This window comes from Athene noctua, chromosome 27, assembly GCF_965140245.1.
Source record: "Athene noctua chromosome 27, bAthNoc1.hap1.1, whole genome shotgun sequence".
NCBI classification, from domain to species: domain Eukaryota; kingdom Metazoa; phylum Chordata; class Aves; order Strigiformes; family Strigidae; genus Athene; species Athene noctua.
The window spans coordinates 6,882,780-6,894,502 of NC_134063.1; the positions used below are offsets into that span (position 1 = coordinate 6,882,780).

Below are 11,723 nucleotides of genomic sequence, written 5' to 3' on the forward strand. Positions count from 1 at the left end.
CGGGCCGGGCGGGGGGGGACACACAGACGGGGGGGGGGACACACGGGGGCAGCCAGGGTAGAGCGGCGGGGGCGGGGGGGGATGCCCCGGGGGGGGGGATGCTGAGGACATGGGCGAATCCCGGAGGTTTTGGGGTTGCGGGGGGGTGCGGGGGGGGGCAGTGTGCTCCGGGGTGGGGTGATCCGCCGCCGCGCTCCCCCCAGGACCACCCCACGGGGCGCGGCCGGACACGCGTGGCCGGTACAACCGGCGCTGGGGAGACGGCGACCAAGCAGACAATTAAAGGGGCCGGGAGCGCCGCGCTCCGCTCCGCCGCCTTTGTCCCTCCTCCCGCCCGGTGGCGGCGGCGGCGGCGGCGGCGGCGGCGGCTCGGCCGGTACCGGCCCCGGCCCCGGCCCCGAGCCCGGAGGCCCCATGCACCGGCCCCCGCCGCCGAGCCGCCGCCGAGCCCCGCACCATGCCCGAGCCACCGGCGGCAACGCAGGACGGCGACCGGTCCCGGAGGGTCCCGCCCGGCGAGGAACGAACGGAACCGGTGGCCCAAACCGGTGTCCTGGGTAAGGCGGCACCGGGAGGGAGCGGCCCCCGCCGCCGGGGTCGGGTCGGGGCTGCGGAGCGGCGGCGGGGCGGAGCGGGGGGGCCGGGGGGGGCCGGCAGCTCCCTGCGGCTCGCTGCGGATGTCGGCGGGGCTCGGCCGGGATGCGGCTCCCCGGGGACGGCGCGGGGGGGGGGGTGTCTGTGTCCCCGGTGGGGCTCTGAGCAGCCCCCCCCGAGGGCTCCGTGCACCCCCCAGCACAGCTCCGTGTGTCCCCGCTCCTCCTCCCCGGGGTCCCGTCCCTGTGTCCCCGCGGGGGGGGTCTGTGGTTCTCCGGGGGATCGGGGCTCTGTGTGTGTGTGTGTGTCCCCCCCAGACCGGTCCGTGCCCCCCCCCCCCCGGGGACGGGGTCCCCGAGGACGTACCGGTGACCTCCCAGCACCGGGCCCACGCTCTCCCCCGTGTCCCCTCCGGGCCATGCAGCCCCCCCGGGAAGGTCCATTTGCCCCCCCCCAGGCCAGGCCCAATTTCCCCCCCCCCCTCGAAGACAGGCTCCGTGCCCCCCGGGACAGAGCTGAGCAGCGGGGAGCAGGACGGGGCTGTGGGTCAGGGTCCCCACGCTGGGGTTGGGGGGGGGGGGTGTCCCCCCACCCCGTGTGGCCCTGGGGGGGCAGGTGACATCCCCGTGGCTGGGTCCCCAGGGCGAGGCGGTGCAGGCAGGGCCCGAGCCGGACTCCTGCCTGCGGGTGGGTGACCCACTTTGTGTGTGTGTGTCCCCCCCTCCCGCCGTCACCGGGACGCGGCCACCCGTGGCAGGCGGCATCGCTGCCCCCCCCCAAATGCCTCCTTGCCCGGCGGTGGGGCAGTGGCGTCCCCGTCCCCCCCCCACGCCGCAGCTCCCGTGACCTTATCCCAGAGAGCCAAGGTGAGCGGCACAGCCCCGGCACGCTGGGGGGAGCGGGGGGACGCGGGGGGACACGAGGAGGGGGGGGGATGACACACAAGGCTGGGGTGGGGGCTCCATCCCCGCGCCCCACTGGCAAGACCCCTCACACCAGTTTGGTGATGGCACTGGGTGCCGGGGGGGCTGGGGGCTGCTCTCGCTGGCAGAGAAAGACACCGTGGCTGGAGTGGGGTGAGGGCAGGATCTGGCCCCCCCATGCCCAGCTTGGGGGGGGGGGTGGGGCAGGAGGGGCGCTGGGGACCCCTCTGCACCTCAGCCACGTCTTTTCCCATGACCTTGGGCAGGGAAAACCCTCCTGCACCCAGAGCCGAGGCCTCGAGGTGGGCACCCACCTCATGCCGCCACCGCCCCCCCCCGGCATCCCCCCGCTTCGCACGCTGGCGGCAGGGCCCCCCCCCAGGCCCCCACCCCGCTGCCCGAGCTGCCGGCTGGGTTACAGGGCGTAAATAATTCAGGGTGGGTGAGCTCAGGCTGCCGGCACCGGGGAGCGCGGCCGAGCCAGCGGCACCGCGCACCCCCCCAGCCGCCCCCCCCGACAGCGCTGGGCCCCGGTTCGCGGGGTGCAGGGTCGGGCCCGCGCCGGGGGCGGTTGGCTGGTGGCCCGGTGCCGGTCACGGCGTTCGCCCACGGTGCCGGGACAGGGGCGGCCTTTCAGAGCCCGGCGCCGTGGCCCCTTTCCCGACGGCAGCGCAGGGAATGAGTTTGTCAGGTCTCAGCCCAGCTGCCGGCGTGGTGGTGGGGGGGGGGGGGCGTTCTGCTCTGCTCCCCCCAGCCCAGAGGGTTTCGGGGTGCCCAGAGCCGGGGTGCATCCTCCGGGATGAGCTGCCGGAGCAGGTTTGGGGTTTCCTGTTTTTCGGGGCTGGGTGTGGACGGTGTTTCCGGAGCCCCGGGACCTTCCCAGCCCTGGCGCAAGCAGAGAGGCCGTGACGTGCCCCGGGCATCGGCCCACTCGCCCTGTTCTGGCTTTGCCACCCCGGCTTGGGAGGGGAAACTGAGGCAGGGAGGTGCTGGGCACGCTGCCGGTGTGAGCAGGGAGAAAGGGGGTCCCGCGGGGGGACCCCACCCCAGCACCGTCAGGGCCCCTCGTCCTGCCCTCCCTGCCAGCTCCGGGCAGTGCTTTGGGACACGCCCGGTCCCCATCTGCCCCGAGAGGTGCGATGGGGACACGGGGCCCGGGGAACGTGTGTCCCCGCGGCGTGGGCACCCCACAGCAGGACCGGGGCCGTGTACCTGCGCGGGACCCAGGATGGGAGGTGACGAGGGGACCCTGGGGACCGTCCCCATCCCGCCTCGCCGCTGCGACGCGGGGCCTCCCCAGGTTTCCATGGAGACCGGCTGCTTTTTCGCTCTCCCCATTTTTCCTGCGGTTTCCCATCTCCCGGAGCCGCGGCCCTGACAGATCCCGGCCCTGCCGAGGGGCTGCGGGCAGAGGTGAGCGGCTGGGGGGGCTGCAGGGGGGCACCCCACGGCATCCCGCGGCCGCTGGCACCCCAGGGGTGTCAGGACGTGCCACCAGCTCCTCCCCGGCAGCTGTCGGGGCCTTTTTGGGTGCCCTGAGCTGCTGGAGGAGAAACCTGAGCCAGGGCCAGTGTCACCGCGAGCAGGGCTGTGACCTGCTGCCACGGCCACTGCTGGGCACGGGGGGGGGGACCCACGCCGGGCGTCCCCACACCCACCCTGTGCGCCAGCAGCTGAGTCGTTTGGTGCTTCAGGGTCCGGATCCCAGAGTGGGGGGATGCCCCCCGGGGTCCCACGGCTGCTCACCCCCTCCCTCCCCCCGGCAGATAAGCTCTTCGGGAAGCGGCTGCTCCAGGCCGGGCGCTACATCATGTCCCACAAGGCCTGGATGAAGACGGTGCCCACGGAGAACTGCGACGTGCTCATGACCTTCCCAGGTAGGGACATGCCCAGGGGACCCGGGGCGGGGGACGGGGCTGACGGTGCCGGTGTGGAGCGCTGGGATGGCAGCATGGAGCTGTGGTGGGGACGGGGATGTGGGGAGGGATGGAGGATGGAAGGGGTGGGGGGACGTGGGGAGGGATGGGGGACGTGGGGAGGGACAGGGACCGGGCTGGGCTGTGCTGGGGGACACGGACCGCGCTGACCGGGGCCGTCCAGACACCACCGACGACCACACGCTGCTCTGGCTCCTGAACCACATCCGCCTCGGCATCCCCGAGCTCATCGTCCAGGTCCGGCACCACAAGCACACCCGTGTCTACGCTTTCTTCGTCACCGCCACCTACGAGAGGTAGAGTCCCGGCTGCGTCCCCCATCGCCACTGTGTCCCTTGCCGTGTCCCCAGCCATGTCCCCTCTCCCTGCAGTTTGCTGCGCGGGGCCGATGAGATCGGGCTGCGGAAGCCGGTGAAAGCCGAATTCGGCGGAGGCATGCGGAGCTTCTCCTGCGAGGAGGATTACATCTACGAGAACATCGAGAACGAGCTTTACTTCTTCACCTCTCAGGTGGGATGCGGAGGGATGAGGGGTGGGAGGATGCGGGGATGTGGGATGCAGGGCAGGGATGTAGAGATGCTGGGATGTGGGGATGCACAGAATCCCAGAATCATCCGGGTTGGAAAAGCCCCTGAAGCTCCTCCAGCCCAGCCATGACCCTCCCCCTGACCCTTCCCAACTCCCCCAGATCCCTCAGCGCTGGCTCAGCCCGACTCTTCAACCCCCCCAGGGATCCCGGGGACTCCCCCCTGCCCTGGGCAGCCCATTCCAACGCCCAACAGCCCCTTCTGCACAGAAATCCTTCCTCAGAGCCAGCCTGACCCTGCCCTGGGCAGCTTGAGGCCATTCCCTCGGGGCCTGGCGCTGGGGCCTTGGCTCCAGAGACTCATCCCCCCTCTCTGCCCCCTCCTGGCAGGGAGTTGCAGAGGGCCAGGAGGTCTCCCCTCAGCCTCCTCTTCTCCAGACTAAACGGGTGCGGGGCTGCGCGGATTCGGGGCTGTCGAGATGTGGGGCTGCGGGGTGTGGGGCTGCAGAGCCAGGATGGAGGGACGTGGGGCAGGGACGGCAGAGCCTTTCTCCCTCCCCAGGTGAAGAAGGGGATCAGGGAGCCTCAGCCCAGCTGGGGACCGATCCAGCCACCCCCCAAGCTGGGCACACGGCAGGTCTGGGGGGGGGGGGACAGGCCAGGGGACGCGGGTGTGGCAGGAGAGGGGCCGGGGGCTGGGCAGTGGGACCGTCCCCGGGGCTCAACCCCGCTGCGGTGCCGCAGGAACGGCAAAACATCATCAGGTACTGGCTGGAGAACCTGCGCGCCAAGCAGGGCGAGTCGCTGCACAACATCCACTTCCTGGAGGGGCAGCCCATCAGTGAGTACAGCGTGGCATGGCCAGTGTCCCCTGGCCCCGCCTGGCCCCATCCTGGCCGTGTCACGCCGGGGCTGGGCACAGAGCCCCCCGCGACGTGCCGCGGGGACCCCAAACCCACCCCTCGCGTTGTCCCTGCCCCACGTCCCTCCGTGCCAGGGCCATCTGGGGACACCGGCTGGGGGCAGGGGGTGTGTGGGGGGGTCAGGGCGGGCTGGCCGCGTCCCCGCAGCCCCTCCCTCACCCCTGTGCCCCGCGGCACAGTCCCGGAGCTGGCGGCCCGCGGCGTCATCCAGCAGCTCTTCCCGCTGCACGAGCAGAGGATCCTCAAGCGGCTCATGAAGTCCTGGGTGCAGGCGGTGTGCGAGGCCCAGCCGCTCGGTGAGGGGGCGAGGGGGTGGTGGGGAGTGGGAGGGGGCAGACGGGGGTCCCAGCCCCGCTCACAGCCCCCCCCGGCCCCCACAGATGAGATCTGTGACTACTTCGGCGTGAAAATCGCCATGTACTTCGCCTGGCTGGGCTTCTACACCTCGGCCATGGTGTACCCCGCTGTCTTTGGCTCCATCCTCTACACCTTCACCGAGAGCGACCAGGTGAGAGAGGTCAAGAAATGGGATAAATCCCTGCATTTTTGGGGTTCCGTCCCTCCTTGCTCCGCGCTTTCCCTACAATGCTTTAATACGTCAATTCCCATGAGCTGGGAGGCTCCCAAGGTCATGGTGGTGGGGCCAGGGCAGCGCCGTGAGGTTCCCCGGGGTTGGAGGGGGGTGTCGGGGCCAAGAGGGGACCGACCCCGGTGCAGTCGGTGCCATCCATCCCCCAGACCAGCCAGGACATCTGCTGTGTGGTCTTTGCCATCTTCAACGTCATCTGGGCCACCCTCTTCCTCGAGGAGTGGAAGCGCCGGGGGGCCGAGTTTGCCTACAAGTGGGGGACGCTGGACACCCCGGCTGAGTCCATCGAGGAGCCCCGGCCCCAGTTCAGGGTGAGCCCTTGGCCATGGCGGGGGGGGGATTCCCGAGGCTGGGGTCTGGCTGAGCCCCCCCTGACCCCAACGAGCCACCCACGGGGGGTCTGTGCTGCGTCCCACGGGTCACGGAGGAATCCAGTGGGGCTCCCGGTTGTTGTGGGGAGGGTCACACGCTGCTGCCCCCCTCCCCATTAGGGCGTTAAGAGAATCAGCCCCGTGACCAGCGCCGAGGAGTTTTACTACCCGCCGTGGAAGCGTTTGCTCTTCCAGTGCCTGGTCAGCCTCCCCGTCTGCCTCGCCTGCCTCTCCTTCGTCTTCCTCCTCATGCTGGGCTGCTTCCAGCTCCAGGTGTGTCCTTGTCCCCCCCGCGCTGCGCTGGCAGCTCCCCCCGCCCCGGCCCTCCCCGCCCCGTGCTGACCCCGGTCCTCATCCCCGCAGGAGTTTGTGTTGAGCATCCAGGAGCTGCCCCGGATCATCCGTTTCCTCCCCAAAATCGTCCTGGCCGTCATCGTCGCCACCTGCGACGAGGTTTACAAGAAGATCGCCTACTGGCTGAACGACATGGGTGCGTGGGGGGGCGGCACCCCGGGACACCCCCCACACCCCCCCAAACCCTGCCCTGACCCCCCCTCCTCTGCTTTGCAGAGAACTACCGCCTGCAGAGTGCCTACGAGAAACATCTCATCATCAAAATCGTCCTGGTGAGAGGGGCCGGGGGGACACAGAGGGGCCGGGGGGGTCCCAGGGGCTGCCCTGTGCTCACCCCCCACCCCTTCCTCCCGCAGTTTCAGTTTGTAAATTCATACCTGAGTCTTTTCTACATCGGTTTCTACCTCAAAGACATGGAGCGGCTGAAGGAGGTAAGGGGCCGTGCCCGGGGGCGGCGGGGCCGGCCTGAGCCCCCCCCGGCATCACCCGGACGGACAGACGGATGTCCTCGACCCACCCCTGCCACCGTCCCCTCCGCGCCCTCCCGGGGGGCCCGGGGTCCCCGCATGCCCCCGCCACGGTCCCTGGCTGCTGCGCTCCCGGCCGGAGGCTGCGCCGGGTCCCCAGCTCCTGCTCCTGCTCACGGTCTCTCTCTGTCTGTCTGTCTGTCTGTTCTTCTGTCCCCTCCACAGCTCCTGCTCATCTTCTCTCTCTTCCAAAGCCTCGTGCGTCAGCTCAAAGAGGCTCTCCTTCCCTTCATCCTCCTCCACCTCCACCTCTCTCTCATCTTCTTTAAGGGCCTCCTGGGCTTTTGCTGGAGACTGGGAGTATCCAAAGTAGGAGCGGGGAGGGGGGGGCCGGGCATCCCCCATCCCTTGCACCTCACCCCAGGACCCCCCAGCTGCCCCCAGGAGGGACACGGGTGTCCCCAGCCCCGGCTCTGCTCTGGCCGGCCGTGGCACAGCGGCCTCCAGCACCGCTGCGGTCCCATCTCATCGGTCACCACCACTGCGGGGGGGTCACAGGAGGGGGGACCCCAGCCTTGGGGTGCCCCTCTCTGCCAGCACGGCCGCGGGGAGGAGCAGGGAAGGGGCAGGCGATAGGGGTGCAGGGACACACACAGAGACCCCATACACACCACCACTGGGTGCTGTCCCCCTTTTCCCCCCCCCCGCTCCCCGGGTGACAGCGTGCGCCCCGTGTCCCCGCGCAGATGCTGGCGACGCTGCTCATCACCCGCCAGTTCCTGCAGAACGTCAGGGAGGTGTCGCAGCCCCACCTGTACCGACGGCTGCGCCGCGGGGACCTCAACCTCCGCAGCCTCCGCCAGCTCGCCCACGCCGTCCTCTGCCTGCTCACCCCCCGCCGCCACCCCCCGGCCCCCCCCGAGGGTTCCCGGGGGGAGAAGAAGTGTCTGAACGGAGGTTGCGGGGTCCCGGAGGAAGAGGAGGAGGAGGAAGAGCGGCGTGAGTCGGATTCGGAGGAGGAGAGCGCCTTGGATTGCGGGTTGAAGCTGAAGAAGGTGAGCTTCATCGAGAAGGCAGAGCGGCGCGGCGGGGAGCCCGGCGGCCCCGAGGACGAGAGTTTCCTCGAGGAGGGCAGCCCCACCATGGTGGAGAAGGGCATGGACCCCGCGTCCGTCTTCGAGCTGTGCGAGGATGAGGAGGAGGCCGAAGGTGCCCCCGGTAGCCCAGTCAAGGCGGTAGAGCCGGCGGTGGTCCCGCGGGCCGGCCGGAGGAGGCGGACGGCTGAGAGCCGGGAGGAAGAGGAGGGTGAGGAGGAAGGGCGGAGGCGTAATCGGGCGTCGTGGATCGACCCGCCGGAGGAGGACTACTCCACGCAGCTGACGCAGGCGGAGGTGGAGAGCTGCATGAAGAAATACGAGGTGAGCGGCCTTGGCGTGGGGCACGGGGCCGGGGGAGTGTGATGTACCCCACTGCAAAGCGCTCTTCCTCCTCCTCTTCCTCCCCAGGACACCTTCCAGGACTACCAGGAGATGTTCATCCAGTTCGGTTACGTGGTGCTCTTCTCCTCCGCCTTCCCCCTGGCCGCCATGTGCGCCCTGGTGAACAACGTCATCGAGATCCGGAGCGACGCCTTCAAGCTGTGCACGGGGCTCCAGCGGCCCTTCGGCCAGCGCGTCGAGAGCATCGGGCAGTGGCAGGTGGGCTGGGGAGGGGGAGGGCTGGTGAGCTGGGGAGGGGCCCAGCGGGGAGCCCGGGCTGGCCGGGGGCTCATCCCCGACACCGTCGCTCTTGCAGAAAGTGATGGAGGCCATGGGCGTCTTGGCCATCGTGGTCAACTGCTACTTGATCGCCCAGTGCGGGCAGCTCCAGCGCCTCTTCCCCTGGCTCAGCCCCGAGGGAGCCATCATCTCCGTGGTGGTGCTGGAGGTACGGTGCTGGCCCCCGGGGCTCGCCCCCGCCGCTGTTACTGTCGGGTCTCCCCAGTGCGTGACAGTTGCCTTGGACGGGGTCCCAGCCCTAAACCCTCTGCGGCAACCTCGGGGCAACTCCCTGCAGGCAGAATCCCCCTGGTTGTTACTGTAGGGTCTCCCTGCCCCCCCGCTAGCCCTTAGGGTGCATTTTGGGAGGGGACGGCAGCGCCCGCGGGGCCGGGGTGGGGACGCTCAGCCGGACCCGCTGTCCCCCGCAGCATTTCGCCCTGTTCCTGAAGTACATCATCCAAGTGGCCATCCCCGACATCCCCGCCTGGGTGGCCGAGGAGATGGCCAAGCTGGAGTACCAGCGCCGCGAGGCCTTCAAGGTAGGCGATGCCGGGCTGGGCCCCCCCGGAGCTGGGGTCCCTCCGTCCCTGGGGTTGGGGGGGTGTTCCCCGGGGTGTCCCCGGAGCTGACGGGCTCCCCGTTGACAGAAGCACGAGCGGCAGGCGCAGCACCACTTCCAGCAGCAGCAGCGGCGCAAGCGGGAGGAGGAGGAGCGGCAGCGACACGCCGAGTACCAGGCCCGCAAGGAGCGGGAATCGAGCCGCGACGAGGCCAAGCCCGAGGCCGCCGGGCAGGACCCGGCCCACGAGAAGAGCCAGAGCAAAGGGAAGGGCTCCGGGGGCTCCTCGCACGGCTCCGACAAGCCCAAGCGCCCCAGCTCCCTCCTGGCCACCAACAACGTGATGAAGCTGAAGCAGATCATCCCTTTGCAGGGCAAGTTCCTCTCCGGGGGGGCCGCGGCCAGCAGCACGGCCACCGCCAGGTCCCCCCAGTCCCCCACCGGCAGTGAGAACAAACTCCCCGGCTTCCTCAGCTTCAAGTTCCTGAAATCCCCCGAGACTAAGCGGGACGCAGGGACCGAGAAGGTCCAGTCGCCCACCAAGCCATTCAATCCCGGCAAGCTCTTCAACTTTGGCAAGTCCGAAGGGGCCGGGGGCAACGGCACCGCGGCCACCGCCTCCCCCCAGCCCCGAGCCGGCCCCTCGGCGGACACGGGCGAGCGGCCGGTCCCCAGCAAGTCCCATCTCAATGGGGTGCCGGAGGAGGGGGGCCGAGAGGAGCCCGAGAGCCGGGCGGAGGAGGAGAGTGGGGGCTATAAACTCTAACCGGACATTTCGGGGGAGCGGGAGCGAGCGGGGCTGCCCCGCTCCCCTCCTCAGGCAGCCGTGGCCATCGTCACCCTCCCGCCGCCCCTCGCCGTCCCCTGCCGCAGGGAGCGCAGGGCCGGGCTGAGCTCCTTCAGCCACCAGCGCTGGCCCCTCGCTCCGCAGCGTCCCCCTCTGCCACGTCCCCTCGTGTCCCTGCTCCAGCCCCTCCGCCGGGACCCAGCACCGCTCCGGCTCCAGCTCCGGCCGCATCCTGCCCCGAGGAGACCTGAGCAACGCGCCGTCGGCGCGGGCAGCGGCAGGATTTGGCCGCAGCTTCGGATGGAGCATCCCGACAGGTTTCCCTCCCGCTGCCCTCGGCTGGGCGATGCCCCCCGGGCCGGCTCTGTGCCCTCAGCCCGGCGTCCCGGCCCATCGCCCCCAGGATCCGGCACAGGGAGACGCCGCGGGCCGGCCCGAGGAGACGCCGTGGGGCTCGGTGCTGCCAGATCCACCGGGACCAGCCGGCCGGGCTCGGTGCCGCGTCTCCCATCACGGAGGGACGAGACCCTGGCGCTCGCGGGAGCGGCGGCGAGAGAAGCCCGATTCACCCGTGCCTACAGCCATCGCCGGGGCCGTGCCCGGCTCCGTCCCGCTCCCGGCAGCCTCCCCGGGGATTCTTTCCCAGCACCGGGACGTTTTCCTGCCCGAAGCCCGGACAGCCGGGAGGGAGGGGGGTGAGCGGCGAGCGCCAACCACCTGGACTCCCATGCATGGGCAGCATTTCTTGCACTAAAACCGAAACAAAACCCAACGCAAGCGACTCTCTCCCCTTCTTCGTTCGACGGCGGCGAGAGCTGGCACCGGTGCCGCGGTCGGCGGAGCCCAGGCCGCGTGCGGGCAGCGGCCCCAGCGACTGCAACGCGAGCCGGGATGGTCCCTTCCCCTCTCCGCTTTCTTATTTCGGGGAATTATTTCGCAATAAGGCACATGGAGGTCGTGCCGGAGCCCGGGAGAAGGAGCGGGGCTGGGGTGGGGGGAAACTCGAGCTTTCCGCAAGGGCAGGGGCTGGGGGGGCGGCGGGGGGAGCCGGGGTGAAGGTTTTGCTGTCGCTGGGTTTAGGCTTTAGTGCTTCAACAGCCGCCGCCCTCGCCGGGGCTCTGCGGGGAGGGGGCTGCGAGGCGGCTGCTCCTCGCTTTGCAGCGGCTCTGCTGGGTGCTGCTTCGCTTTAGGGGACAGGACGGGGCGGGGGCACCCCAAGGCCGTGCCCAGGGGTGATGTGGCTGGGGACACCCAGCCCTGCCAGCTCCCTCCTGCCCCTCGCCGCCAGCTCTGCTCTCTGCCCACCAACCATTTCCAAAGCGAGGCCGGGGGGAGAGGTGGGGGGCTGCGGGGAGCTGGGGGGGGGGCTGTGGGGAGCTGGGGGGACCCCCAGGCAGCCGCCCCATCACTGTGCCTGGTCCAGGCCCGGGCGGTGACGCGGGGGCTGTGCACCCCACTCTCCCCAAGGCCTGGGCTGTAGAAAACGTCAGGTTGTTTCCCCCCCCCTCCACCTGCCACCGCTGTGTCTCTTTCTATACATCACGTCAATTTTTTTTTTATTTTTGTCCGAATCAAGCCATTTTATACAGCAATAAGGGCAGGAGAGGGTGAAGGGTTTACCTGCTGCTCCGTTCACCCGTGCTGCCAGCACAGGAGCCGAGGTGCTGCCTGTGGCCCACCGCAGGCAGGGGTGTCCCCCCCACCCCACCCCGCTGCTGTGGGGCCAAAATCTGGGGCCAACCCCGAGCTCCGCTGTCCCCAGGAGCGCAGGGCCAGGCCCGGCTCCCCGCGGCACCTCCCGGGGCACACGGGTCTCCCCGTCACCCTCCGGGGTACGCAAGGAGCAGAGGATGCGGGAGAGATTTCTGGGGCGCAGGCAGGGAAATAAAAGGGAGCACTGGGCTGGGCGGTGCTGGGAAACTGGGGCAACACG

General features: G+C 70.2%; 1 protein-coding gene across 3 annotated transcripts; it reads left to right on the plus strand.

The window, feature by feature from the left end:
* Positions 1 to 331: 331 nt before the first annotated feature.
* Positions 332 to 10,772, plus strand: ANO8 (anoctamin 8). 3 transcript variants are annotated; one of them, XM_074928206.1, is made up of 18 exons: positions 332 to 557; positions 3,284 to 3,394; positions 3,618 to 3,750; positions 3,826 to 3,964; positions 4,725 to 4,821; positions 5,083 to 5,199; positions 5,284 to 5,411; positions 5,642 to 5,803; positions 5,984 to 6,136; positions 6,227 to 6,353; positions 6,434 to 6,489; positions 6,574 to 6,648; positions 6,910 to 7,053; positions 7,431 to 8,102; positions 8,190 to 8,381; positions 8,479 to 8,610; positions 8,873 to 8,983; positions 9,092 to 10,044. In XM_074928206.1, the coding sequence occupies exons 1-18, from the start codon at positions 458 to 460 to the stop codon at positions 9,767 to 9,769; spliced, it is 3,327 nt and encodes a 1,108-aa protein (XP_074784307.1). In that variant the 5' UTR covers positions 332 to 457; the 3' UTR covers positions 9,770 to 10,044. The 3 variants fall into 3 exon arrangements, with proteins under 3 accessions (XP_074784307.1, XP_074784309.1, XP_074784308.1); XM_074928208.1 differs by lacking the exon at positions 6,910 to 7,053 and having other exon boundaries at positions 333 to 557; positions 9,092 to 10,772; XM_074928207.1 differs by lacking the exon at positions 6,910 to 7,053 and having other exon boundaries at positions 333 to 557; positions 5,621 to 5,803.
* Positions 10,773 to 11,723: the final 951 nt, after the last annotated feature.